The 27256-nt window shown below is 53.4% G+C and overlaps 5 protein-coding genes across 6 annotated transcripts; 1 reads left to right on the top strand and 4 right to left on the bottom strand.

The window, feature by feature from the left end:
• Positions 1 to 50: 50 nt before the first annotated feature.
• EIF3I (eukaryotic translation initiation factor 3 subunit I) lies at positions 51 to 7981 on the bottom strand. Its single transcript, XM_079696825.1, has 10 exons — positions 7894 to 7981; positions 6531 to 6618; positions 6167 to 6232; positions 4586 to 4735; positions 4371 to 4498; positions 1720 to 1830; positions 1519 to 1608; positions 1126 to 1199; positions 517 to 609; positions 51 to 387 (listed from the first exon to the last, which is right to left on the bottom strand). Exons 2-10 carry the CDS (start codon positions 6568 to 6570, stop codon positions 306 to 308), a joined length of 834 nt encoding a protein of 277 aa, XP_079552951.1. The 5' UTR covers positions 6571 to 6618; positions 7894 to 7981; the 3' UTR covers positions 51 to 305.
• Positions 7982 to 8180: 199 nt separating this feature from the next.
• Positions 8181 to 12475, top strand: TMEM234 (transmembrane protein 234; the record flags this gene model as incomplete). Its single annotated transcript, XM_079720440.1, has 5 exons — positions 8181 to 8211; positions 8498 to 8649; positions 9453 to 9519; positions 12005 to 12097; positions 12381 to 12475. The coding sequence occupies exons 1-5, from the start codon at positions 8196 to 8198 to the stop codon at positions 12473 to 12475; spliced, it is 423 nt and encodes a 140-aa protein (XP_079576566.1). The 5' UTR covers positions 8181 to 8195.
• Positions 12476 to 13461: 986 nt separating this feature from the next.
• DCDC2B (doublecortin domain containing 2B) lies at positions 13462 to 17847 on the bottom strand (the record flags this gene model as incomplete). Its single annotated transcript, XM_079720429.1, is given in 15 exon segments — positions 13462 to 13497; positions 13500 to 13556; positions 13832 to 13935; positions 14098 to 14168; positions 14367 to 14464; positions 15111 to 15118; positions 15121 to 15149; positions 15250 to 15307; positions 15310 to 15389; positions 15701 to 15832; positions 16074 to 16129; positions 16133 to 16150; positions 16592 to 16643; positions 17578 to 17597; positions 17599 to 17847. Coding segments are annotated over 15 exon segments (1068 nt in total).
• Positions 17848 to 18345: 498 nt separating this feature from the next.
• On the bottom strand, positions 18346 to 20827 carry IQCC (IQ motif containing C; the record flags this gene model as incomplete). Its single annotated transcript, XM_079720419.1, is given in 7 exon segments — positions 18346 to 18660; positions 18664 to 19467; positions 19586 to 19704; positions 19938 to 20202; positions 20419 to 20562; positions 20733 to 20744; positions 20747 to 20827. Coding segments are annotated over 7 exon segments (1452 nt in total). The 3' UTR covers positions 18346 to 18633.
• A 527-nt stretch (positions 20828 to 21354) lies between these two features.
• CCDC28B (coiled-coil domain containing 28B) lies at positions 21355 to 25676 on the bottom strand. 2 transcript variants are annotated; one of them, XM_079697510.1, is made up of 6 exons: positions 25614 to 25676; positions 24172 to 24379; positions 22862 to 23028; positions 22547 to 22743; positions 22301 to 22323; positions 21355 to 21520 (listed from the first exon to the last, which is right to left on the bottom strand). In XM_079697510.1, exons 2-6 carry the CDS (start codon positions 24333 to 24335, stop codon positions 21466 to 21468), a joined length of 606 nt encoding a protein of 201 aa, XP_079553636.1. In that variant the 5' UTR covers positions 24336 to 24379; positions 25614 to 25676; the 3' UTR covers positions 21355 to 21465. The 2 variants fall into 2 exon arrangements, with proteins under 2 accessions (XP_079553636.1, XP_079553635.1); XM_079697509.1 differs by having other exon boundaries at positions 24172 to 24359; positions 25614 to 25675.
• Between the last annotated feature and the right edge of the window lie 1580 nt (positions 25677 to 27256).

Genomic DNA, 27256 nt, shown 5'->3' with positions numbered 1-27256 from the left:
TGAGCTTGCTGGGGCGTCACTGAGAAGGGAAAGTGAAGAAACTGACGAAATTTCTGACCAGAAACCATTTATTTCCAAACTAATTTATTTCTCAAGAGTCCAAAGCCTTCTGTGAACCTGGCCCATATGGAGATCCGGCTTCTTTTTGTGGTGTGTGTGTTGGGGGGTGGGTGGGTGTGTGTGTCCACGCCATGCGGCATGTGGGATCTTAGTTCCCCGAACAGGGAAAGAACCCATGCCCCCTGCAGTGGAAGCTCGGAGTCCTAATCACTGGATAGCCAGGGAATTCCCAGAGATCCGGCTTCTTAAGCCTCAAACTCAAATTCAAAGTACTGTGGGTCGAAGTAGTGGATGCGGACATAACCATCTTCTCCGCCGCTGCTGTAGCTGGAAAGAGACAGGCAGGGCCCGGTCAGAGGCCTGCCCTGGGGGAGGCAGGCCTAGGGGGCAGGGCATGGGAAAGGGGCAGAGGCGGGCAGACCAGGGCTGAGCTCAGCTCCCTTCACTGGGCCCTACCTCTTGCCATCAGGATGGAAGGCAACACTGTTGATAGGTCCAAAGTGACCCTTGATTCTTCCAAACTCTTCTTCAAAGGCCAAGTGGAAGAACCTGGAGGAGAGAGCGGGGTGGGAAGTGACAGTTCATTCATTTTCCATCTCCTTCCAAAACATGTCGAGAGGTACCGCTCCCCAAACACAAACTGTAAAGTGGGGGAACTGGGAAAAGGAGAAATGAATGTGAACAGAACAAGACAAAGTTGGGGGAAGACTGGACCCAAACATCTTCCTTACTATGTGCTGGGCAGTGCTCTAAGAGCTTAACAACTATTAAGTCATTTATTTAATCTGCACAGTTTTATGAGGTAAGTATATTATCATTGTCCTCATTATACAGTCAAGGGTAATTGGGCACAGAGAACTACAGTAATGTGTAGAGCTTCAGAGCGAGCCCAAGAGTTCATGCTCTTAACTGCTATATTATACACTTGTCACAGGAGGGCCACAAATCTGGCTGCACTTCCTAGCAGCCAGTGAATTAAGGGAAGTCTCTTCAGTTGTATGGTTTGTGTCCATCATGAAGACACTTCACGAAGTTTCAGTTTGGAAGAGCTCCTTCCCCCTTTACCTGGCCTCGAACTTGCCAATCCTGGTGGAGGTGGTGGTTACATCCATTGCTTCCTGACCACCGCCCAGCACCACCTGAAGGGAAGAAGAAACTCTAGACAGGCCCAAAGGGGAGGCAAATCCATTTTCTGTTTTTTCCCCCCACCCCATAAGCCTTTAATTATCTCCCACATCAGACTAGGAATATATTAAGGGTAAGGAACAAACATCCTTCAGCCACCTCCTACCCTGTCCCCTGGGGCTTCCCAATCATTCAGCCTTGTTGCTGCTCTGAGAATCTCCTCTCTGCCTGACACCATTTTCCCCCAGAGATCTTTTCTTAATTGCTAGACAAACAACTAGATCCTGGAAACATTCTGAGGCTTTAGCAAGAAGCTCGGGTGGGGTCCCTTACATGGTCATAGTTGGGAGAGAGGGCAGCTGAGTTGACGGGACGTTCTGTCCGGAAAGTCTTCTGGTGTTCAAGGGTTGTGGAGTCAAAGAGCTAGAGAGAGAAGGCAGGGGAGAAATGTGTGAAAGGAGCCTTCTTGGGGGGAAGTCGAGAGCCAGGCTAGAGGAGGGGATCAGCCCCACCAGACCCCTTGCCCGGGCTCACCTTGGCTGTGTTGTCCTTGGATGCAGTGACAAACATGGTCATGTCCCTGGATAACTGGATGTCATTGATCTGCCGGGAGTGCTCCTTAATAGTCACCAATACCTCCCCAGACTGCAAAAGGAAGAAGAGTGAGGCTCTGACCAACCTGATCCTCACCACCCCACTGCTCAGCCAGGGTTCTGGAGTGTTTCTTGTCCCATGAAGGGGAGGGGTCTGGGTTGGGCCTGCCTCGGTGTCCCCTGAATCAACATTTACTCCCACTCCCAAGCCCAACCTGGCCCAAGTGTGCAGGTTTCATAAACACTGCTGGTGTACCTAGGAAAACACACACTTATGGTGACAAATCTACAGACCTATTAATTAATTATCATGTAACAGTAGAGAAGTTTCCATTTAATCCTTCCAACAAATATTTATTGAATGGCTACTATTTGCCAAGCATTGTGCTAAGCACTTAGCGACACCTATTTCCTTTAATCCTCACAACAATCCTATGAAGTAGGTATTTTAACAGAAATTTTAAAAGGAAGAAACTAAGGTTCAGAGAGGTGGTGTGACTGGAGATCCTAAAACCAGTAAGAGGCAGAATCCGCTCGCATCTCCTTCCCTCGTAGGGTCTTGGTCACAGTTCACAAGGACCACTGCTCGTCCATCCTTTTCTTAGGTCTTTTCAAAAGGCCGTCTCATCTCCGGATTTCCCTTCCCACTAAAAGAACCTGCTAGACTATGTAGTACAGAGTTTTAGAGTCTGCCCTTAAAAGTACTTCTCTGTGGGAGTTCCCTGGCAGTCCAGTGGTTAGGATTCTGTGCTTTCATTGCCAAGGGTGCAGGTTCAATCCCTGGGCAGGGAACTAAGATCCTACAAGCCCAGCAGCGTGGCCAAAAACAAACAAACAAAACTTCTCTGTGTCTCAATTTCTCTATCTAGAAAACAAGATTATTAAAAGCCCTGAGGGGGGACTTCCCTGGTGGCCCAGTAGTTAAGAATCTGCCTGCCAATGCAGGGGACACGGGTTCGAGCCCTAGTCCAGGAAGATCCCACATGCCTTGGAGCAACTAAGCTTGTGCACCACAACTACTGAGCCTGCGCTCTAGAGCCTGCGAGCCACAACTAATGAGCCCACGTGCCACAACTACTGAAGCCCAAGCGCCTAGAGCCCGTGCTCCACAACAAAGGGAAGCCACCGCAATGAGAAGCCCGTGCACCACAACGAAGAGTAGCCCCCACTCTCCACAGCTAGAGAAGGCCCATGCGCAGCAACGAAGACCCGATGCAGCCAAAAATAAATAAATTAATTAAATTAAAAGAAAAAAAGCCCCCAGGGGTAATTCCCTGGCGGTCCAGTGGTTAGGACTCGGCCTCTCACTGGCATTCTCACTGCCGATCCCCGGTCCGGGAACTAAGATGCCGCAAGCCGCATGGCGTGGCCAAAAAAAAAAAAAAAAAAAAAAGCAAGGATACTGGGACTGGGTCTTACTTGACTTTGAATGACAGGCACCTGGCCTGTGCTCTGTAAACATTTGTTAGATGACTAAAAGGCCTCAAGCATTGGGCCTCAAACAGAGACCCTCAGAAGACTGTCATTTCCTTTCCTGAGTTACTTTCACCTATTCTGAGGGGAGAATGTATTTCTGTCTCCTCCATTAATTTGGACACATGGCAGGGACGTATCTGGCTCTTACATTTCAGGGAACAAGTACCAGCTTTGCAGTCAGGCCTACCTGGGGGCACAGATCAGCTCACTGTTGCTATCATCAAGCGTTATTTATGTCTTTGCCCTTGGTTCCCATTCCCTTCCTGCAGGTAGGCCTGGTACTTTAGTGGACCACAGTCAGTGCTTGTTGAGTGACTGACTAATCTTTATGGTCTTATAGTCCAGTGTTCTTCAGAAACCCAGGCACCCACATCGGAAATCCGAGACAGCCTGGACTTTACCCTTTTCCTAACCCTCCATCTCATCAGTCACCTCTGAATGTCTCCTGACTGTCAGGTAGTCCACATCCCCATGACTACTGCCTAGTTTATGTCCATTCTCCAAACTAGCCTGTGAGAGTTTTCTAAAGAGAAAACCTGATCATCCATAACCATTTGAAGATTACCTCCTGCCTAAGGGAAAATTACAACTCCTTTGTCTCCTGACCCGCAAACTATCTAGTCCTGGCCCCTCTCTTCCGGCTTGAAGCTCCATTTATTCTTCAGAGATTAATGTACATGCCACCTCCTCTGTGACAGAGGGCACTTTCTGTACTTGGCTGAGACCTCTATGGTGGCAAAACTCACAATCTGACCCATGTGCTAGGTGTTTGCCAGTCTGTCTCCCCCGGGGCAGGGCCCATGTCTGATTCACTTCTTTGTCCTCAGAGGCTAGCATGGGGCCTGGCACTCAGTAGTGGCAGGAGAGTGCTTAATTGTCATCATTAGTAACATATCCTGAGTACTCTATGACAAGTTTTTCAAACACCTGATGTCATCTGATCCTTGAAACATCTTAAAGATAAATAGGCTCCGTGAAGTTATGTAATATGCCCAAGATCACACAATGAGAAAGGGGTGAAATCTGTATGTGAATCCAGCCCTCTTAACCACTGGGCTTATCCTGCCTCTCACAGAGAATCATTCTGATGGGCTTAGGCCTCACCCACCCCCTTACCTTGGCGCTATACTGGTTGAGCTCTCCGCCCTCGTGGCCTGCAATGATGCACTCGCCAAGTGGTCCCCAAACAGCACTGGTGATCTTGGAGTCGTTGCAAGGGATCTTCATGTAGGGCTCGTTGGTGTCTGTGTGGGGCAGCAGATGTCAGGCCCTGGGCTCTGGTGTCGAGCCCTTCACCTCAACCCTAGTCCTGAGCCCCAGCACCGGCTCACCAATCTGGCTCGGATCCCGCAGGTCGAAGAAGCTCACGAAGCACTGGTAGCCCATCTGCTTGTCCGTGGAGAACATGATGATGTTGCCCCCGAAGTCAAAGCCACAGGTCCGGACTGCTGAATTGGTCTTGAGTAGGGCCAGCTGCTTCCCTGGAGACAGGCAGAGTGTGGGTGAGCCCTTGCCCACTGCAGGGAGGACTCTCTCTACACTCGCCTATTGGAACTTCCCTCGTGGCACAGTGGATAAGACTCCGCGCTCCCAATGCAGGGGGTCCGGGTTCGATCCCTGGTCAGGGAACTAGATCCCACATGCATGCTGCAACTAAGAGTTCGTACGCGGGCTTCCCTGGTGGCGCAGTGGTTGAGAGTCCGCCTGCCGATGCAGGGGACACGGGTTCGTGCCCCGGTCCGGGAAGATCCCACATGCCGCGGAGCGGCTGGGCCTGTGAGCCATGGCCGCTGAGCCTGCGCGTCCGGAGCCTGTGCTCCACAACGGGAGAGGCCACAACAGTGAGAGGCCCACATACCGCAAAAAAAAAAAAAAAAAAAAAAAAAATAAGAGTTCGTACGCCACAACTAAGGAGCCCACGTCCTGCAACTAAGGAGCTGGTGCAACCAAATAAATATTTTTAAAAAGCAAAACAAATAAACAAAAAAATACAGTTGCCTATCGTCACACTGCACTGTTTCTCCTGCACTACTAACTCTAGTGCCCTCCCCCACCCCTTTTTCCTCACTGCTGTGCTTTGGCTCAAGTCTTTTAACTTCTCCCCACAGTCCCTCCTCAGACACCTGCCACTGCGGCACTCACAGTGGACTGCATTCTGTCTGTCTCTGCCTCAGAATGCACTCTTCCACAGCAAAGTCCTGCTCTAATTTCTCTGTGTGTCCCCAGTGCCCAGCAAAGACCTGGGAGAGATCTGGATTACCAGTAAACATTTACTAAATGGAGCAGCTTAATAGGCTCCCCTGTCTTCTGTCTGTTCCTCCAACGCTCCCCACTGCTACCTGGGCTTGCTAAAGCTAAACACGCTCTTCCCTGCTCAGGGACCTCCACGGCATGCCAAATCCTACAGAACAAAGCCACGCTCCTGAGTTTGCATGCAAGGCCTGTTCTGGCCCTAGCCTGCCTCAGTTTCCCCACTGCTGTCTATTTCATCTCCCAAGAAGCAGGAACTCCCGCCAGATCAGATGGCTTGGATATGGTATTTGTCCTGCTTTCATTCCTGCATGTTCCAGAGCGATGACCTCTTTCTCATCCTTCAAGCCCCGGTTCATATGACATTTACTTTGGGAAACCTTCCCAGGCTGTTCCCACCCCCATTCCAGGCATTCAGTTGCCCCCCTCCGGCCTTCCACAGTGCTCTTTGCTTCCTCTAACATGGATTATGTCTCACCGTATGCCTCTTTTCTCCTCTGTCTTCTTTATTTTCTTGTCTGTCTCTTTTCCCCTAGACTAAGAACCATCTCTGGATTTATCTCTATTTCCCCAGAACCTGTTCACCTCAACAAGGTGAACAGGTTCGGGGGAAACCTGTAGGTCCTCACTGTTTGCTGTAAAAGTGAAGGATCCAGGCTTACCTGTTTCACAGTCCCAGAGACGACAGCTGTTGTCAGCTGAGCCGGTGAGGACATGCTTGGTGTCCCCTGAAGAGGGTGTTAAGAAGCATGACAGAGTTCATCTGAGCCCTTGTCCTCTTGGAAGACCAACTGAATCACCTACCTGTTCAGTACCAGAGAGCCTTCCTTCTTCTCTCCTCCTAACCTCCTCATCCAGAACTGGAACTTGTCCTAAATGCTCCCCCAACCAATGAACAGACCAAGGAGGTAGGTAGCATCATTCTCTAGACCCACAAGAGCAACCCAAACTCCCAACTCCAAGTCAGCAGCCTCTCCATTGCTGGCAGACCCTGGGAGCACAGACTCAGAGCAAAGACAAGGATACAGTCAGCGTCCACACACCACACAGCTCCGGTATGGCCCATATAGGTGCCCAGCCTCTCACCATTCACAGAGTACCATACATTGACGATCTGGAGGTGTCAATGACAATGACAGGATGATAGGCATCTCAGGCAGAGCAACGGCCTCCTATTTTGCCCCAGGAGCCCCCAGCAGCCTCTACCCAGGCCAGATTCTGTCCTCTCCTGCTCATCTCTTGGGAAACAGCAGGTTGCTGGTAAAAAGACCAACTCCTGGATTCTCCTCCTTCCCGCAGGTAAGAAGCAAGGGAGTCAGGAGGCTTGCAAAAAGTCTCCATTTGCCACTATACCGGCCCTTTCCCAGACTCCTAAACCCTCAGAAAAATAAAAGGTCAAGTCGGGTGCCAGCCTAGCAAAACAGTAGCTTTGGTATTCTGTCCAAATGGGGGCAGTTGGTAGTAGGAAAGCCTGGGTTCCCATCCCTGCTCTGCTACTATCTCACTGTATTATCTCAAAATTAGTGCTTCTCCCCTCTGAACTTCAGTTTTCCCATCTGTAAAATGGTCAGGACAGTAACGCCTTCTTCAAAGGGTAGCTCCAATAAAATACTGTCTAAGGAATTTAAAATATAAGTGACTAACATTAATTAGGCACTCACACACAAGCTCCTTACTTGAATAATCTCATTAATCTTAAAGACAACCCCAGAAAGAAGCACTATTACTACCCATATTTTGCAAAAAGGGACACTTTAAGTTTATAAAGGTTAAACGACATGCTCAAAGTCACACTGCTAGTGAACGCAGCACTCAGGATTCAAATCAGGTCTGTTTGGTTTCAGAGCCCTCACTTCTAGCCACTCGAGTTAACTTCCTCCATATGGAGGTGCCTCAAAAGGCAGTACTGTGAGGGGCTGTCTGTAGTCAGTGAGCGGCAGGAAAGGGCTGACTGAAATGATACCAGGGACATCTTCATTAGGCCTCTGTGTCCCTCGCCACCCAAGGATCAACTTTCCCTTTCTTCAGGTGGTCTGTTACCCTATCCTTGTAGAATAGTTTTGTTCTTCCCCAGAATGGTGGTCTCTCCGCCCCCTGAGCAAGCTGACCCTCGTCCCCCTTCCCCTTCCACAAGGTCCCTTGCTTTTCTTCTCCCCGGCTAGTCCTTCCTTCTACCAACAACTGAGTCCTTTCCCACCTCTCCAGGTTTAATGTTCTCGCCCTCCTAATCCCGGGATGGTCTCTCCCTACTTCTCAGAATGGGGCGCTCTTTGGGTTCTCTCTCGCGGCAAAACTGGCCTGTCCACCCTTCGCCCCGGCAGAATGAACTCGCCCCCTCCCGGGCCCCCTCCGCACTGTCCCAGCGGCCCGCCCTCCGGCCGACGCTCACAGGGTCCTTGGCCACCGTGAAGAGGAGGTCTCCCTCGCGGTTGTACTTAATCTGTGTAATGGACCGCTCATGGCCCTGCAGCAGGATCGGCTTCTGTGGGGACAGGACGGGAGTGTCAGCGCCCAGAATCGGCCTCGGCCCGGACCCCTAGGGCAACAACTCTAACTCAGGGGAACTCACCATGCCGGCGGTGACGCGAGGAAAAACGCAACGGGAGCAGAACCGGAAGAGGCTTTGGCACCACTTCCGGATTACGGGTATCCGCCCCTTCGTTCCCGGAACTGGAGAGGAGCGGCGTTGCCATGGCGGCGACCCTGGGTAGGCGGGCCCCGCCCCTCCCCAGGCTTCCAGACTCCCACCCGGAATTCATTTCTACTCCACCTCCACCACCTAACCCCGACCACTGCTGCAACCCCGAACCTGGGCTCCTGGATCCACCTCCCCGGCCTCCCGGGGTCTGTCCTACCCGCCAGTCACACCCGGGGCGTTGGAGAGCAAAGAAGGGCTGTGGGAGCGGCGGTCTGGGGATGGGAGGCCGGAGGAGGGCTGGGGCCGTGCGGTGGGGCGGCGGGTGGCGGCGAGTGTCACTCGCATCTCCATCCAGGGCAGGTGCTGGCTCTGGTGCTGGTGGCCGCTCTGTGGGGTGGCACACAGCCGCTGCTGAAGCGGGCCTCCTCGCACCTGCAGCAGGTTCATGAGCGGACCTGGGCCCGGCAGTTGCTGCAGGAGACGAAGACCCTCTTCTTGAATACTGAGGTGCGTCGGTGAATGACCCCTTTCTCGGGGGTAGCCGCTAAGAATTTGGTCTCTGGAGTCAAACAGGTCAGGGTCAGAATCTGCGCTCCACCACTTACTCGCTAGAAGCTCCTGGATGAGTCCCTTGTCTGCCTTGAGCCTCAGTTTCCTCATCTGTAAAATGGGAATAATGTAACCATCTCATGGGGCAGTTGTGAGGATTAAGTGAGGTGAGGCACATAAAGCACTTAGCATTGGGCCTAGTACATAATTAGGGCTCAAATCTATGATGTTTTCAGCTGCTATTATTAATATTTTATTATTGGTGATCCCTCCAACAGACCTTTCCGGAGGGAGGGCTTAGGGCTCAAATTGGCCCTGGGGAGGCAGGATATGGAGAACTACCTCTGACCCCAACGCTGCCAGTCTAGGCTAGTGGGAAAGACAAGACATACACCCAACCGCCTCTTAGGGCTAAGGGCTTTGAGAGAGGTACAGATAAGTGCTGCGTGAGTTCACAGGAGGGAGGCTGGAGCTAGGGGACCGGGGGAGGGCTTCTTGGAGAGAGTAACACTGGCATTCAGGGACTTGCAGGATGGGGAGGATAGGAACCAGCAGGGCTGAGGGGGAGGGCATTCAGGGCAAAGGCATGGAATTCAGTCAGTGACGTTCCCTCTGCCCTGGAAGGGTTCTTTTCAGAGGGCTTAGGCCCTAGGCCCTTATAGCTACCCCTCCCTCCAAGGAAAGGCATATCTCAAAGCTCAGAGAAGGCAGCACTGCTCAGTTAAGCAATCACACTGACTGCAGTTTTCTTTTGTTTCCAGTACCTGGTGCCCTTTTCCCTTAACCAGTGTGGCTCCCTTCTCTACTACCTCACCTTGGCATCAACAGGTGGGTCTCTGGGTTAGAACTGCTATGCTTAGTGGTGGAGGCCACCCGGAGAGTCACTGCGGGGAGGGTGTCTAAAACACCTTGTTGCCATGAGTGAGGGAGAGCCCACTGTCTCTGGTTCCCGAGTTGCACCCTCTTCTCTGGGCAGTAGGGCACAGTGGGATGGTTATGAGTATGCTGCCAGGCACGAGAGTTGGTTTGAAGCCTGGCAGTCTCATGCAGTGGCAGAGGAAGAAAGGTTCATTTTGCTGTGCCAAGGGCTGGCTTTGACACTCTTGCTTCCGCTGCTTGCTACCTGCCTAACCTTGAGCAAGTCCCTTATTTGAACCTTGATTTTTTACAACTGGCTTCATAACACTGAGAGCACTAAATTCAGTGTATGAAAAGCATTCGGCAGAGTACCTGGTGCACACTGTACCAGGAGCTCAATAAATATAAATTGCCTTTCCCCTGCTGTTGTTGACTGCCCTCTACTGCCTCAGATACTGTTCTAGTTTTACACATTTTTAAAAATTCTCATCTCGACCCTATGAAGTAGGCATGATTGTCTCCACCTAGGAGATGAAGTTACAGAACTTTGGGCAACTTATTGCATCTCTCTTTAAGTCCCACTGCATGTCCGTGCAGAAGGATTTGAAGCCACATATTACTAAAATTTATGCTCTTGAACTTTGCTATGAGAATTTCACCTCTCCTGGAGTCTCACCTAGGCCCCCCAAGGACTTGAAGGTAGTTTGGGTCCCAGATAGCCCTGGGAAACCCCTCAGAGGCCATAGGAGGGTGAGCGGATAGGCCGACCTCCAGACCTGCCACGTCAGCTTCAAGTAGAGTCACTCCGCTTTCATCTTACATTTTGGGCTTCTCATAAGACTTCATTTAAAAGAAAGTTTGAAAGCCTCTGGCACTCCTTGCTGCCCAGAATGCTGAGCCCTCTGGTCAGCTGACTGCAGTTAGCCATTTACCAAGTTTTGAGCAAATTGGAATTTTAGGATCCTATTATCTCACCACCTACTCTGTATCCCTTAATGCCCACCCATTCTAATAATCAGAACAGTGGTCTCTGTTTATTAAGGATATATTCAGCCAAGGATATACACACGTTATCATATTTCATCTTACAACCCTGTTGTAAGGTGATGTTGTTATCTTGCTATCACTGTTTTTCATGTAGGGCACAGGCTCACAGTGTTTGAATGACCTAACCAAGGCGACATAGGGAAACCTGGGTCAGCCTCACTCCAGTGCCCTCGCTCTTCCCTTGTACCATGCTGCTTCCCTCCCCAATCTACCGTTGCAAACCAGACTTTAGCAGCCACTGCACTCGATGTAAAGTGTGAAAGCTTAAGGAAGGAGCTCTGAGTAGGTAGCAGTTATGTCAGTTTCTTGGATGGCTAATGCCAGCCTTGGTGGGGCCTCGCAGGGGATGAGGAGCTGCACAGTTCTCTCTTCCGCTACCTGAAGCAGGTGAGGCCCGGGAGGGCTGGGAAAGAGTGTGCTGAGAAGCCAACATGCACAGTCTGCCTGGCAGTTATGAGTCTTGTAAACTAGTAACTCAGCTTCTGATTTCGTTTTTTGTTTTGTTTTTTTTATGTGTTTAAGAACACAACGTAAAATCTATCTTCTTAAAAAGCTTTAGGTGCACAAAATTTAAGTGTAATAAATTTTAAGTTAACAGTGTTCTTAACTCCATTAGTCTTTTTGAAGTTTGTTTCTTGCAAGTCAGTCCCTTGGGGCTTCAAAACTAAGGAACAGACCCTGGACTGTGGTGACCTCTACTTAAGGCCCAGCCTTGTGGGGCCTGTCCTGTACCTGGCTTCCTACTGCTGACATTTTTTCTCTTCTGTAATTCCGTAAGGCCCAAGTCTGAGCTGAAACAGAAACAAAATATGCTTCACCTGCAGTTTTGGTTTGTCCTTATCCATCTAAATAGATTCAATAAGGGCACAGGCTTTGGAGTCAGGCAGACCTTGGTTTAAATCCTCAATTTGCCTCAATTTATGTGATGTCTTTGAGCCTTTGATTCTTTTATTTATGCAGAATGATGCTAATGCTCTTCCTGCAGTGTTTTTGTGAAGATTAATGAGATGTGTGCACAAAGCACCCGGCACATAATGTATACTTGATAAATGTGTTTGGTGTTAATAGCTACTGCATCCTTTGGGCTTTGGGTACTTGTCTGTCCAGATGCCCTTGAGATCTCAGAAGTTCTCCTTGAGTGCAAAGATCTCATCCTTACCAGCAAACCAAGGTGGTCCCAGACCTTGTAGTTCGGGTCTTCATGCTGGAATCCTGAGGGAGCATTGAATTTAGAGTCAGGAGACCTGAGTTTGAATCCTGAGCTTTGCTGTGACTTCATCTGGAAAATGGGGTCATGAGATACCCTTTTTAAAAGACTGTCTTGATGATGTAATGAAAGTGTTTTGTGCCTAGAAAGACTTTTTTTTTTTTTTGCATCTCAGAGATTCTTTTCATTCTGATCACTCAGATCTGACCCTAGCTGTGCCCATCAGTAACTCTCTGGCCATCATCTTTACACTGATTGTTGGGAAGGCCCTTGGAGAAGATATTGGTGGAAAACGTAAGTCTGGCCACCGCAAGTTTGGGGAGCCACTACTTGGGCTTTGACACCCCTGGGTTAGTTAGTTTTTTCCAGAGCCATCTCCCTTGGCCCGGTGAGGAGAGGATCTTCCCCGATCCTGCCCCCTTCCTCTGCAGCTCCACTGCTTCCTTGTGGCCATGAAAGTTTCCTTCCCCTGGGTAGTCTGGGGACAAACCCTGTCTGAGCCCTTCCCTCAGCCCTGCACCAGCTCCTACTGGCATGGCTGGTCTCAGAGCCTCTCAATTTCTGCCCATTATCCCAGGAGCATTCGCAGGCATGGTGCTCACCGTGGCAGGAATTACACTCTGCATCACAAGCTCAGTGACCAAGACCCAGGGGCAACCATCTACGCCTTGAGTGAACCAAGGCCACCCTCCGGCTCTGCTGTCTCCAGGAAGCCCCTGGGCCATGAGGTAGAGGCAGTGAGCGTGCGGACTTAGCCCTCCCACCCCCTTCCACCCCCCAGCCTCAGCTTCCTCATCTCTTGGGATAATAGCTACCTCATGGATCCTAATAAGAGAACAAAAGTGAAAGGGTTTTGTAACTTCCACGTGCTGTTCACCTGCTCGGATTTAGCACAAGAGACTTCACACTCACCCTCACCCTCAGCAACCTTTCTGCCCCAGCAGCACACTTTCTGCTGTCATGTCAGGCCCCAGGCCCCCAGGCCTGCCACTGTTCCTGTGCCTGACCCAGACTATCCCAGCAGCTGGTTGGTGGACCGCAGAATTCCAGCTGCAAGAAGAGAGCCAGCTACAGTCTTTGAGCCAGAAATGCAAATGAAATGAGCCCAGGAGGGCTCCAGGGCTCAGCCTTGGCTGGCTGAGGAGGGAACTGAGGGGAAGGTGCGTAAGAACAGCAGACGCTGGGGAGAGGAGTTTGCTGTTAGCCCTGCCTGTCCCTCTTGTGAGGTGGGTGCCGGCCCCTCTCAAACAGATCGACATCTATGGGCCCCTGCACTGCCAGACCCCAACGTATGGAGCAATGCCAGGTGAGCAGTAGTCTGTAATAAATGTGTAGTAGACAGATGGAGGTTAGTAAGTATTCTTTTATTGGGACGACCCGCTCCCCAGTTTGTGTTCTTTCCCTGAAGCTCCATTGGCTACTCATCTCTCTGGCCAGAGAACCTCATAAGGAAATGGCCTCTGTGGCTGGGCTGCTCTGCTCGGAGCAGAAAGGAGGCTGGGCTGTGGGTTTAGGGGCAGAAGAGGGACTGAGGGGCTGCAGCGCACCCTGTGAGCCCAGGGGAGGCCCTGGCTCCTCGAGAACCGGCTGCCGGAGGCTGAGGATAAATGGTGGCCGCAGAGTGGCGGTCCCCAGTTCCTGGCTGCAGCTGCTGGCTCTCAAGATGGCGGAGCAGGGGCCGAGGCCGAGAGAGCTGCCCCAGCTCCGGCCGGCTTTCCGGGATCAGGGCCTCTTCCACTACCTGTGCTGCCCTCTGGAGGAGGCAGAAGGCCACACAGAATGGAGCCATTAGCACCCCACATCCAGCCTCCAGTCCTCAGCCTGGGGTTTGCCCACCCCAGGAAAGGAAGGGACCAGAAATTAGCATCTGCCCTCTCATTCAACAAGGTAGGAAGTCGGGCTCTGAGCGGTTGGGAGATTTGCTCACAATCGCAAGGGAGAAGAACCGTTTCTGGGACCCAGAGCTGCCCTTTTCCAGCTCAGAACTCCTGTCCCAACATACGGCTTCCGGCCCCGGCCCCAGCCCACCTGATCCAGGGGCTCCTCTGTCCAGGTGGCTTCATCATGTGCTACTCCCTGGGACCCTGCTGTCTCTGTCCTTGCATGGGGAGCCCCATACACTCCCTTGACTCCTGATGTGGGAAGTTACAGGCCGATGCCCAGGCTGAGGAGCCCTCACATTCTTTCCCTTGACCCTCTCTACCAGCCCCCTCCCCTCCCCTCCCCTCCCCCTCACCCAGGACCTCAGAGGATGGCAGGTTAGCTCAGAGGCAGGCCTTTGGCCCCACCCCCACCCCTTCCGAATCCCACCCCCGAAATGTCATGGCTTTGAGTTTCCATGTGCTTCTTTTCATAAACCAGGTCCCTGTGAAGAGGCAAGGGACTGGCCATGCACACGGGGGAGTAGGAGACAGTCGCCCTGAAGTCAGGACCAGCTCTGAACCTGGGCATTCTGCCCCCATGGAACTCCCTCAGCATAGCAGGGACCATCCTATGTCACTGTTAGAGGCTGGCAGAGAAGGCCTTGGATTCTTGGGTCCCCTCAAGAGAGTGGGGAGCATGCTGAAAAGCTTGCTGGGGGCTGGCATAAAAAGCAGATGGCTCAATTTGCCTGGCTTCCTTTGGAGAGGACTGGGTTGCCCATGCTCTGTGGCCATGGGCCTGCGGAGGGAACACTGGGCTTGAGCCGTGGGTGCAGGCCGGCCTTACCTTCTCCACTCCCAGTCCAGGTTTGAATGCTCCTGGTGGGAGCTTGGAAGAGGAGATGCCATCCATCTTCATAGCCTGCATCCTCCCTCCCTGCTCCCTCTTCCATCAGGCCGCTTTATTCAGGGACACGGCAGATAGTGCCTGGTATTCTAGATGCCCAGTGAAACCAGGCCGCATCCCCCTACCCCCCACTCAATGCTCACTGGCTCATCTCTTGGGAGAGCTCAGGCTTGGGATAAGATGGGGAGTTGATAAGCATCCTTGGACCCTGTTATGCCAGATATGCCAATTCCCTCTCCAAGCATCCAACCTGGCATTAGGTCCAGCGACTCAGAGTCCTGAAGGTCTTTACAGAGCCCAGATAAGCTGGCTTCGGACCAGTTTCTGGTCTGGCCCCTGTCAATAACTGTGTTAACCTGAACGAATCACTTCACTCCTCTGAACTTCAGCTTCTCCTCTGGAAAACGGGAATAATAACCTCTGTTTGACAAGATTATTGATAGGATGCAGTGAGATAAGGTCAGAGGCTGAGCTGGAAGAGGACTCAGCTAGTCACTCCTTTTCTTTCCCACCCCCCATGACCCCCTGCCTCACCTACCCCCTGCTGTGGAGCCTGGACTTTGGGTCCGGGGGTTGCCTGCAGTGAAAAAAGAGAAGGCTTGTAGGAGGCAGAGCAGGACATGGAGTCAGGGTGGCTTCCTCTGCTCTAACCTGCTACCCTTCCACCTCACACATACATACCAGCAGCCCTGGGCAGTGAGGGACGAGGCACCAGATAGGGGAGGGTCTTGAACCATCCTCTCTGACAGCCACATAGTAATAGCCACTCACCAGAGCCTCCCTTGCTGACAGTGGGAGCCCATCCAGGGTGCAGAGTCTGGGAGAGAGAGGTGAGTACATAAGGGCTGGTGAACAAGATGTATCTTCATATTCAGCAGACTACAAGGGGGTGGGTACAGCTATTTCAAGGTACCCTTTGGCTGCTGGCCCTCTGGGCACCAGGGCCAGTCACCCAGGCTCTGCCCTGGCTCCGAGGGCTGGGCTGGAGGGGCCTCTCCCTGAGGCACAGAAAGCAGCCCCATTTGGGGAAACATGCTTTCCTTTTGCCTTTTCATCCTCAAGGGCAGCGAAAAGCAGCAGGGAGGCTCCCCTTGGGGACATTCAGGTCTCCACAGTCCCCAAACTCACTTGTGCACAGCCCCACTCTGTAATTTCACCTTCTCAGTCAGGAGTTTCAACACTGCTTCCCAGTCCTTGCTGGCAGCCTGGGACAGCTTCAGGCTAAATGGGGGGCTTAACAGGTCCCCATTCCTGAACACACTGGGACAAAGAGCAGCCTGGTAAGGGGAAGGGTCCCCAGAACTACCTACGTGTGAGAGGAAGAAGGATGGCACAGCGGCCAGAAGACGGTCCAAGAACCAGTGCGTTGTTTTTCACCCATTAAGCATGTTGGACTTTTTATATCCCAGTCGCCAGGGGCTCCTGGAACAAATCCACCCACTTTCCCTTGGTCTCCCTGAAACAAAAATCTCTGCCTCTGTTCCCCAACACGGGCACTCACTGGATACAGCAGGGGGAACCTGCAGGTAGCCGCTGTCCAAGGGCCCCACCACATGGCTACTGAATCACAGGAGGGCCCTGAAACCCATCAGGCCCCCAGATCAGGAGCGAGTTGAGGCCTTTTGTCAGGGATAGGTCAGTCCAAGGTGGGTAGGGTGAGGGAAAGAAACCAGACTGGGGCAGAAGAGGGGACAAGGAGGGATGCGACTGGTCACACCTTTCACCAAAGGGTACTTCTACCTCCCCTAGGTCACATTCTTAACCCCCTCCCATCCCTCTGTTTTATGGCTTCCTCTTTCCTCTGAGGACCATAGCCTGGAGCTAAAGTAAAGTAAAAGTTTGGGAATGGCACAAGCAACAGTGTCTTGAAATCCTGCACCCGGGAAGGCTCCAGAGTAGGTGTGGAGAGTGGCAGATCCTGCTGCTTCCAGGGCTCCTGACTTCCCAGACCAAAGTGGGGGCAGCCCCCAGGGGAATGGGAGAACAGAAGGCTGGGGGCTGGTCGGTCCCAGGACTTACTGGTAGTCTGCTGCTCTTCCCACCTGGATCCTCCCCTCTAGGGTGTAAAGAGCTGAAAGGACAGATAGGTCACTGGTCATCTTGGGGAGCCTGGGTCCTCAACAGCCTGGCAGCTGCCAGAGTGTGGGGCTGGGGCCCAGTTCACCAAGTCTTCCTTCCCACTGGAATAGTCTATCATCTCAGTCTGGAAACAGATGCTGACATTTGAACCTGCCTTAGGTTATGTATCAGGCTGGATATCCAGTCTGGGGTCTCAGACACAAACCACAGATTAAAGGTCGAGATCCTCCTGTAGCTCAGAAATCTTCTCATTCATGAGGTGTGCGGTTTCATCTCATTTTGTATGAGACTGAGGGCAAGTTAAGTGACTCACCTAAGCAACATGGAAGTGACAGAGCCCAGACTCTAAGTCTGTCTGGCTCCCAACTCCCGGCTCCTTAGCATTACAGCGAGCAACCTCAGCTGAGAGCGGAGGAGGACCTGGAAGCCAGATCTGAGCTGGAAGCTCAGACACTCAAATTACTTATTCTCCCATCTTGGAAAGCATAGCCCCACCCTGTAAAGGATAATCCCAGCCTAATGGAGAGCACGGGATGCCTAAACACAGCAGGGAGGAAGTGATGGATGGATTTAGAGTATTTAGTGGTGGTGGTGGTGGTCATGGTGGTGGTAAGGACCCAATAGGAACAGCCTTTGGAAAAAGGGGCTCAACCAGCAGAATGTTCTTCTTCCCACTGGTTGGTCCTGGCTGGATAGGCATGAACATCAGTGTGAGACTTTGACTTGCACTGTGGCTCCACGTGTTATTTATGTACTCTTAGGTAGGTTATTTCACTATCTTGATTTCCCCTTCCAAAGAATGGGGATAAGACCACCCCCCTTCATAGGACTGCTGTGTTCCGTGAGATACATAGGAAGTACTGAACACATGCTGTTGCTACTGCTATTACCTCTCTCCCCAGGCTCTTTGACCAGCCCCAGCCCACTCATGGGAGCTTGCAGAATCATTCAAAGCCAGCAGCCACATACTGCCCTCCGTTCTGCAGGTCGGCCAGGTCGGTGACAGGGTGGCCATGACAAGGCGTGTAGAGAGCACGCACGGCCAGTGGGGCCTGCACAGCCGATGTCACATCACAGAGGAAGGTCTGCAGGGTGGGGAAGCCGTGTTGAGTCACCATCAGCTGGTGGCCTGGGGAGAAGGGGTCCCCATTCCGGTACACCACTACCCTCTTGGCTGCTGGACTGCCACCTGCCATAGCGTGTCCCCGGCTAGAGACGCAAAACTGTTGCCAGGCAACTAAGGCAGGGCTGGGAGCAGTGCCAATCAGAGGTGGAGTCCTGCCCTCTCACCCAGAAAGGCAGGGAGAGCCTCCATAGGCGCATCTGTCTGCATTCAAGGTCTCATCCAATCTGCTCTTGGTGGGGCCTCACAAGAGTAAGGTGGGTCTGATCTCTATATATGAAGAAAGAGCCTGGGGCCCAGTGAGAGAGGCAGTGGCAGAGATCACACTGAAACACAGATGTTCCAGTACTGGGTAGAGCGAGGGATTCTCAGCCTGCCACTCTGCAGCCCAAGGGCTGAGCTTAAAGGAAGATCAGCTTTGGGGGCTGTTCCCCAAGGACGGCTAGTCTGCTCCTGGGCTGTGGCTCCCAGCCAGCTCTGGGGAAGATGCCCCATGTCAGCAGGAAGTGAACAGGAGGGCCCAGAGTCTGCCCTGACCAGAGGCAGAAGATAAATACAACGAGGCTCAGAATCTAAGGAAAACCTTTATTCTCCATCAGCCCCCCAACTTTACTCACCCCAGGTGGCTCCCTATCCCAAAATTTGGGTTGAGCCACAGGCAGAGGATGAAAGTATCCTCCTACCTCTACTGATGCCAGCTCTGTGCTGCAGCTTCTCTTGGCCTCATTAACCACCAGTACCCACGGGCAGGGGCAGGAAGTAGAGCTGGTACCAGGGAGCTACAATGAGGTCCTGTCTCCCTCATTGCCCTTTCATAGAATTCCCCTTTGGAAGCTGGTCTTCCCTGGTTCCCCAGGGTCTAGCCTGGTGGTCCTGTTTTCCACAGTTACCCCCTCCAGTGATCCTCTCCTGTGTGGTCTGACCCTGTGGAAGACAGCTTCTCAGGTGGCCTTGATCTCCATGGTACAGTCCTCTGGTTTTTCCACCCTTCATGGCTAGATTCATTGGAGGCTCTATCTGTGGAGCTTTTATCACTGGGAGTCCGGCCCTTGGGTGGTTTAGTCTTCCAGAGATCCAGGCCACCATGCTCTGCCGAAGTCCCATCACAGATGACATGGTCCTCTGAGAGGCCCAACTCTCGTGGCCCACCTCTTTGGCAATCAGGCTCTTTTTGGCCTGGCCCTCTGGGAGAGTTGTCTTCAATGTCTGGGTCCTCACGGAGTGTGGGCAGCTGTGTCCTGGCCTTTCCAGAACAGTAGTCCCTAGATTTGACGCCTTTGTGGGCCTCGTCCTCTAGAAGTTTTGTCAGCTGCAGGCAGGTCCCTCCAAATGTCTGTTCTCCACACTCTGGCTCTTTGGTAAGCCTTTTCCCTATGGCCTGATTATCCCATGGTGTGGGCAGCTGTGGTCCTGCCTGTCTGCAGCATAGGTCCCTGTACTTAGCCCCAGCAGTGGTTTTGTCTGTAGTGGCCAGTATTTCTGGGGTTTTATGGGGTTGTGATCTGAGTCTCCAGCTGGAGTCATCCATGTGGTCTGGCTCTCTAGTAGTTCTGTAGGACTGGTCTTCCAGTGGTGGGCCTGGTCGTGACCCAGCTTCCTCACAGCCCTGTCCCCCATGGTCTGGGCACAAGCTGGGCTCGTCTCTGGCCTGGTTCGCCTCTGGGGATCTCAGTGTTTGTTTGAGAATTAGGTACTGTTGGAGAACAGGACACTGTACCAGGCAGGCCTGTTTGGGCATGGCCCTAACCCCCTTTCCCTAACCCCCACCCTTGGCCCTAAATGTGCAGAGAGGGCTCCAAATTAGTGTTTACCTCCTTACGGCTATTGATGGCCTGTTGTAGCCACAGCAGCTCCATAGCCAAGTGGCTGCGGTGGTACTGGAGCTCCTGGAGCTCAGTCTGGCTGTGGGGCAGTCCTGGACCTGCAGCTTCTGTGAAGGAGGGAAGAATGAAGGGAGAAAGCCTTGAGGGGGCAGACAGTGGGCACTGGCCTAGCATTAGACCCTGGCACCCTCCCCCTGCCCACCCATGAGTTGCCCCCAACCAAGCAGAGGGAAGAAGGAAAGGGATGCAGCTTATCTAGCACAAGCCTTTCACTTTTCAGATGGGAAAGCTGACGCCCAGAGAGGGTCAGGGGCTTGCCCTGATCTAGGCAGAGACGTACCTGGGTTCTCCATCTTTGACATGTCTCTGGTCTCCTCTTGGCTCGGTTTCCTGGTCTTCCTGCTCTGCTCATTCTGAAGCCATGGGCTATCATCTCTGCAGGGAAGACTGCCTGAGTTTGCTGAGCTCTCTCCTGACTTCTTCAGCATCATCTCCTCCCAGATGGCCTCTTTCTCAGGCTCTTTACACGGGAAGCAGCTCCATAGTTCCTGCTCTGGATTTGGTACCCTCTCTCCAGCTTTCCAGGTCTGATGGGATTTTGCCTTCTGAGAAATTAGAAAGGTATGAGAGCCCCAAGGCTAAACCCTCCAAGTGTCTGGGTGCCACGATTTAGCATACAAGTTGATAAGGATTAAGGACTGGGGTGTGAGGAGGTTGAGTCTGCTGCCTTTTCCAATGAGAATAGCTTGTCAGCATGAAGGGTGGAATCCCCTGCCCAGGTCCCTCTTCCCCCTCGCTTCTACCTCTAGGGTGTGTAGTACCTTTGGGAGAAATCGGGGCCTGGGAATCCAGCCCTCAGTCCACTGAAGCGTGCCCAGATCACCCTCGATCTCTCGTACAATAGCCTCATATTCAGCTCGAAGACTCTGGAACTGGCGTCGGACCAAGAAGCCCCGGACGCAGGCCTGGTGTGGAGAACGAGGGGAAAGAAAACCCTTATCACTGCAACACGGGGGCATCTTGGGGGATTCTGCTGGAGAGGTCTGCAAGAGAGGCCCCGGCCCCGGGGAGAGGACAGGTGACGCTGTGTGTTGGCGCTCTGGGGGTTCGAGGGAGCGTGCTGGGCTGGATCCACCTCGTCGATTAAAGGCTCTTCCCTTCATTTCCCTGATCCCGTAGGAGTGTGTGGTGGGAGTGGGGGGCGCGTGAGGGTCCGTGGGGTCCCCGCATTCTTCAGGCCGTTGGGGCTGGGTCGGTAGGTTCAAAGGTGGGCACGCGGGCAGGTTACTAGACGTGACAGCCTCATCTTGTCCAAAGGTCCCAATTCGAGATCCCGTGGGGGGCAGGAATCATGCGCACCCCCGCCCGCCCCGCCTGGCACCGCACCTGCAGCGATGTCACCTTCTGATCCAACCATTCCCGCTCCATCCGGGCGCAAACTGACTCGCCCGGAGCCTGCGCAGTGCGTCACCAATCTGCGCCGCGCTGGCTTGCTCAGGCCCCGCCCCATCGTCTCCATGGCAAGCTTTCGGCTCCTGCCCGGGGCTGGGCGCCAGCTGGCACCTGTCTGCAACTCCCACTCCAAGAGTAGCACAGGGGAGTCCAGCCCCCCGAGCGGGACCTCCCAAACCAGAAGTTTGTTGCAAAGGGGCGTCCCCGCGAGAGCTGGGGCCCCGGCGCCCCTGCCGAGTAAAGGCGCGAGGAGGGGAGGGAGGACACAGAGCCGCTTTCTTTCTTTATAGTTTAATTCCATCCAATGCCCCCCTCCCCCATAGCACCTGGGGGGGCCGCGGAACACCCAATCGAGTCCGTAAAAAGTCACAGTTTGAAGGGAATGAGAAGGGGCAGTCTGAGCCTGGGTGCGACACCTACACAGCTGACGGCTCCTCAGGCTCGGCGTTCTCAGCCAGGTGCAGCTTCTGTCTGTGCCGGTCAAGGATTGTGATGCTCTGGACCCGGGTCCTTGCAACCCTATTTTCCCAACCTGCACAGGCTCAGTTTCCCCGACTGCGCAAAGGGGCGGGGGCCAGGGACTCTGGAGTGCTCCGTGGTCTGGGGTTGTAGTCCTCACCTGTCCTTCTTGCTAAGGTGCCTTACCCCCTTCGCTTTTGGTTTAGGCGTGCACACGCACTACTTCTGATAGAACTAGATGCGGAGATAATTTAAGTCAGTAAAAAGAATTGTTCAGTGCTGAAAGAGTAGGAAGACATCAGACAAGCTTTGTCATGGATTGGTGTCAGCTAAAGTACTTGCAAAGATTTTTTTTGTGTGTGTGGCCTCTCCCGTGGCGGAGCACAGGCTCTGGACGCACAGGCTCAGTGGCCATGGCTCACAGGCCCAGCCGCTCCGCGGCATGTGGGATCTTCCCGGACCGGGGCACGAACCTGTGTCCCCTGCATCGGCAGGCGGACTCTCAACCACTGCGCCACCAGGGAAGGGAAGGGAAGCCCCTTGCAATGATTTTGATAAGCAAGTAAAACATATTCCCTGCAACCACCTTTCTTTCTCCTAATATTTGGGGAATTCTTTCTGCACCCTCTACCTGGGTAGGAGGAATTTGTGGCTAATTCTGTAGGACTGAAAGGGGTGAGGATGTTGGTTATCTGTAAAGATTCCTGCAGGGTGGTGGGGAGGCCGAAGCTGATTTTATCTCTGGGAGGCGTGCACACACTTACACACTGTCAAGTCCCCTAGAAAGGATACATAGAATTACTAAGATCTTCCAGCTGTCAACAGAGAGAGAAAGGGAAGTTTCTGTAAGGAGGGGCACCTGGTCAAACTCCAGATGCTCTGGGGTTCATCTTCTGGTGGGGGGTTGAGAGGTCCAGAGCTTTTGGCTCCATGCACCCCCAGCTTTTCACCCAGGGGCCAGGAATGGTCTTAGAAGCATGTACCCCTCCATACACCCTCTGGTGCCCCCAGGAACTGAAGCACCCAGCCCTGACCCACATTGCTAAGCAGCTGGTCCAGGTTGCGGTCAGCCATCGTCTTCTTCTGCTCCTCAGGTAGCCCCTCAGTGACCCCGTCCTCCTCCTCCTCCTCCTCCTCCTCCTCCTCTCCACACACGTCCAGGCTGAAGTGCAGCCGGGCCAGCTTCTCCTGCATCTCCCGCACGTGTTCCAACTGCTCAAAGGAGCATTCCTTCCCTGGACAGCACCTGTCAGCTCTGGGAGCAAGCTTGGGACCCTGGTCCCAGCCACGCCCCAGAGACCCAGCCCTCCAGCCCCACCTACATGCCCTCTAAGCCCCGCCCCCAGGACTCACCGAAGGCCTGCAGCCGGCCTGAGTGGAAATCATTGAGCAGGTTCAGCAGCCCGCCTTCCATCTCATAGACGTCGGTCACCTCGGTCAGGAACGAGTGCTGCAGGGGGGTGCCTGCAGAGCCACCCCCACCTCCTGCCAGCACTGGGCGGCATTTCTCCTTGCCGACCCTGGGTGGGTGGGCATGGCCATGGTCACAGGGTGAGTGGCAGCCAGGTAAGCCCAGGTCTTCTGTGTCATCTGTCTATGCACTAATTCACCCTTCTATCCACCCACCAACGTAAATGGATGTTTCGTCCTGTTCTGGGCACCGGGGTGGGTAAAGGGAAGGGAGTGGGTGAAGGAGGGTGAGGGTGAGAGGTCAAAAGAAGTCTTTTTCTGCCAGTGATACATCCAGAACCATGCCTGGAATGGGGCTCCTGGGTTCCAGTCTGAGCACCTCACTCATTCTTCCTGTGACCCTGGGTGAATCACTTGTCCTCACCGGTCCTCAGTGAACTTGGGGACAGTTACTCCCTTATTACCATGAAAGCCATCTCACCTCTTCCAAAAATATCTTTCTGCCCCTCTTGTTTGTAAAAACCTTTTTTAAAAAAATTTTCCATTGCCCTCGGGATAACACTGAATGATCTTTCCAGCTTGGCCCCACTGCCTTTCCAGTTGCGTCTCCTACTATCCCTGCCCCAGCCCTGAGCTTCAGCTACCCCCACTTGGCCATCTCCAAACATGCCTCTCAGGCAGGTGGTGCCAAAGGCACAGGGGAACACAGTACTCAGAGAAAGAACGCATGGGTAGTGGAAACAAACACAGACACTATAGGGTAGGAGGCAAATTTTCAATCATTAAAAAAATTAAGCGGAGAATTCAAATTGTTCACCCGAGTATCCCCTCACCATTTCCTACCCCATGACAATCCAGGACTACCAAATCACCTGTGGTTCCTGGAACCTTCCAGGCAATATTTTTCTACCATACTTCTGCCAGGCAAGCCCCTCAGCTTAGAACATTCTCCCTCTCCAGTGTGCCCAAGAGCCTTCTCTGACTCACTTCCTGGAAGTTTGCTCACTCCCTGCTCTGAGGTGCATCATCACACTGTGTGATCCCAGTGACCCACCTGGCCTTTTCCCAACACACTTGAGAGTAGGAACTGGGTCTGAGTTCTCAGGGGCCGGTGGGGGGTGGGAGGAGCCCCAGGGAAGGCATGGATTACTGCTTAGTAACGGTAGGCTAAGGCCCCCTTTACCTTCCTGCCCACAGGGTTCAGCCCAGAGTTAGGGTCCCTCCCTCCTTGCCCTCTTCCCTTCTGTACCCACCTCTTGAACTTGGCCCGCTGCTTGGGGGATGGCAGATGAGGGAGTCCCAGGGCCAAGGAGCCGCTGTGGCTGGTGGGCACTGGGACCCTGCGTAGTGTGCCTGGGGGCTGGGCTGGCTGGGTCAGGCAGGGCTTGGGACTCCTTTTCTTCTTCTTGTCCTCCATTGGATGCTGGCTAGGCCTCAGGCCCTGGGAGGGAGGCAGTCCCACTGAGATAGTGAGGGGCAAAGCCATCCCTCCACCCAGCAATCCCTGAGAGCTGCAAAGAATGGCCCCTAGAACTTCCTAACTCTCCCCTCAGCTGCCCAGTATGGGCAAAGCCAGGTGCCAGCACCTACTGCTGGCGTCACAGATGTGTATTTGAAGGACCTTCTGTGGCCCACCCCAGGTCCTCCTTGCCTTCCAGTTTTAGCCTGAAAACCTAGGCCCTGCCTCAAAGGGCTGGACCAGACACTATTTTCCTACTGCTGCTGCTCCTGGGATTTCCTGTCCCTGTAGCTGAGGGGACGGAGCTGGCAGAGGAAATGTAGGGGGAGACAGGGTGGATGTGAGCTGGCAGGAGCCCGGCTGAGGATTACGAGTGTCTTAACTCGGCTCCGTTCTATTTATCAACTGCCTGGACACACACTGACAAACCTCAGCATGGAAGGTGACAGAGATGTGGATGGGATCACCTGGGAAGACCCCAGTGTCAGGCAGTAACCCCCTGAGGATGGGCAGCAATGGCAGAAGCCGTGGCACGCTGGCAGGGCTCAGTGTGGTTTCCCCGCACTGGCATCCCTCCTCTTCCACCCCACCCCCAATGGCAAACACCAGGAGACTCCCAGAAGTTCCCTGGGACAGACTTCCAGCCGCTTCACCCTCCCCAGTCAGGAAGTCCCCGCTTGGCTTCAGCTGCAGCCAGAGAGGGCCGGGTGGTCGGGCACGTAGCAGGCAGCCTGGGCCTCCAACAAAGGCTGCGCCCGAGGCTGGCACCGCTGGATCTCCCGCCCGGCCCCACCCCTTCAGCCCCAGGTCCGCGGAGGCCCCCCCCAGATGGAGGTCTGAAGGCCCTTTACGGGGTTTCCTCAAGCTGCTTACTCCCAGTTTCCACCACCAAGCCCGACTCCGCACTCTGGGATGGCGGTGGCGCTGGGGGCATAAGCATTTAAATTGGTACGAGGCTGGCTGGCACTGGTGTGGGAGGGCGGTGGTGGAGGGGAGACAGAAGCGCGTCAGATGCCTTGCCCAGCGGCAGCTTGGCTCAATTAGGGACTCGATAGAAAAACTGCAGCGGGGGCCCCGGCTCCCCAGGAATGGCTGGGGGCGACCTGGGATCTATTTCCCACAATCTCCAAAGCCGTGTGCCAAATGGATCGCTCATCTCGGGAGCCAGGATCCGAAATGGAGCATCAGACCCGCGTCATTGAGCCTCTGCACCCACCCCCGAAGTGGATAACTGACCTGGAGGTTTGGGGTCTGGAGTGATGCTTCCGTGGGAGTTCCCTCCGCCCTCCGCAGCTCTCTCCAACTCGGGAACGGAAAGGGTGGAAGCTGAGCTCGCAGGAGGTAATTTGCATTTAAAGAGAAAGTGACCTTTTTTAGAGTGGGATGGAGTAAGATGGGAGGAACATCCCCACATTTATTAAGCTGTCCCTTTCACTAGACTTTACCTCCCCAGCTGAGCTAAGGTGATGACATTGGTTGTGTGATGGCAATCTAAAAAAAACCCTTTCACTTTCCTATCAGTTTTGGAGAGAAGTTACAGTCCCTTACCAAATGGTGGCAGCTTTGTCAGAAATGGAGGGGAGGAGGAGGTGGGGGGTAGAGAATGAATATATATATATATATATATATATATATATATATACACACACACACACACATACATATATGGCATATAAGAAGCACAAGAAGCAGCAGCAGCAGGAAGAAACTGCAAGAAAAGACAACCATCTTTCAAGTGAGTCCTGGTCCCCTATTAAGCATTTTACGTACATTTAATCCTCATAACAACCCTGAAGGAAGGTAGTCATTTTACTGAAAGTCAACAATAGTCTTTTTAAAAAAAAAAAATTTATTTATTTGGCTGCACCCGGTCTTCATTGCGACACGTGGGATTTTCAGTTGCGGTATGCAAACTGTGTCACGTGGGATCTAGTTCCCTGATTACAGATCAAAGCCGGGCCCCCCACGCTGGGAGCCGCTGAACCACCATGGAAGTCCCAACAGTAGTCTTCTGAGGTAACACCATTCCCCCACAGCACCCAGACACTCTTTGCTGGTAGGTGGTGAGGGCTGTATTCAGTCACTCATGAAATGACAAGATCAAGCCGACCCTCTCCCCACACCCAGGCCTAAGGGACACGTGTGGGGAGCATCAGGTCAGAGCAAAACCAGTGTGATTACCCAGCGCTTGACACCAGCCCCCAGGGGGGAAACTTGCATGCCTGATGGGAGGCTGACCCAGCACTGCTGGTGCCGCCCCAGGAGGCCAGACCAATGGGGCAGCTAACAAAAGACCTGGCAGAGGCTCCCAGCTCAGGTCCCCAGAGAAGCATCTGATGCAACAGGAGGCTGCCCTGCAGTCTCAGATAACTGCCCCGGGGCCAGCACACAGCGACCCTACCTACCTTCCCCTCCCACTGGGCAGGAGCAGAGCTTCCCTGGGCCCGGGCCTCCCCGAGTTCCAGGGGGCTGGGCACTCTTTCCAAAGGCACCTGAACAGGGTTCTTTCCCAGATGCTTCCAACACCTAGACTGCTCCAGAAGGGGAGACATTACTTTGGGACTTCCACAACCACGGGTCTGAGGGAGGGGTCTGCATAGGTAGGCAGAGGGGACAGCTGGAAGTCCCTCTCCTCCCCTACCAGGGCTGCTAGAGAGGGGCACAAATGCTCCTCCAGAAAAGTGGCAGAGAGTCCAGGAGCACCTCTAGGGTGAAGTTATTCTCAGAGCTGCTTTAATCTGGAGCTCCAAGAATTGTGGCAGTCTCCCCGGACCCCCTCCAAAGGATATTTAACTGGAACCAACCCACGTGGCTGGCACAGAAACGTATCAACCCATTAGGGTCCTGGCCTGAAGGGGCAGAGGTCTTGTGGGGATTGT

The sequence above is a fragment of the Hyperoodon ampullatus genome (genome assembly GCF_949752795.1).
Source record: "Hyperoodon ampullatus genome assembly, chromosome: 2".
In the NCBI taxonomy this organism is placed as follows: domain Eukaryota; kingdom Metazoa; phylum Chordata; class Mammalia; order Artiodactyla; family Ziphiidae; genus Hyperoodon; species Hyperoodon ampullatus.
This window is presented reverse-complemented; position numbering and strand designations above follow the sequence as displayed.

Bases quoted from the DNA above. Each gene is read 5' to 3' on its own strand.
- CCDC28B (XM_079697510.1), bottom strand. From the start codon at position 24,335: ATGGAGGACAAGAAGAAGAAAAGGAGTCCCAAGCCCTGCCTGACCCAG. The intron at 22,324-22,546 runs GTGGGTCAGGGC...CTCTGTTGACAG, and splicing joins TGGACCAGCTGCTTAGCAAT to CTGGAAGATCTTAGTAATTC. The intron at 21,521-22,300 runs GTATCCTTTCTA...TGACCGGCACAG, and splicing joins GAAGATCTTAGTAATTCTAT to ACAGAAGCTGCACCTGGCTG.
- EIF3I (XM_079696825.1), bottom strand. From the start codon at position 6,570: ATGGGCCATACCGGAGCTGTGTGGTGTGTGGACGCTGACT. The intron at 1,831-4,370 runs GTAAGGGGGTGG...TTCCTTTTGCAG, and splicing joins TCAACCAGTATAGCGCCAAG to TCTGGGGAGGTATTGGTGAC. The intron at 1,609-1,719 runs GTGAGCCCGGGC...TTCTCTCTCTAG, and splicing joins CCAAGGACAACACAGCCAAG to CTCTTTGACTCCACAACCCT.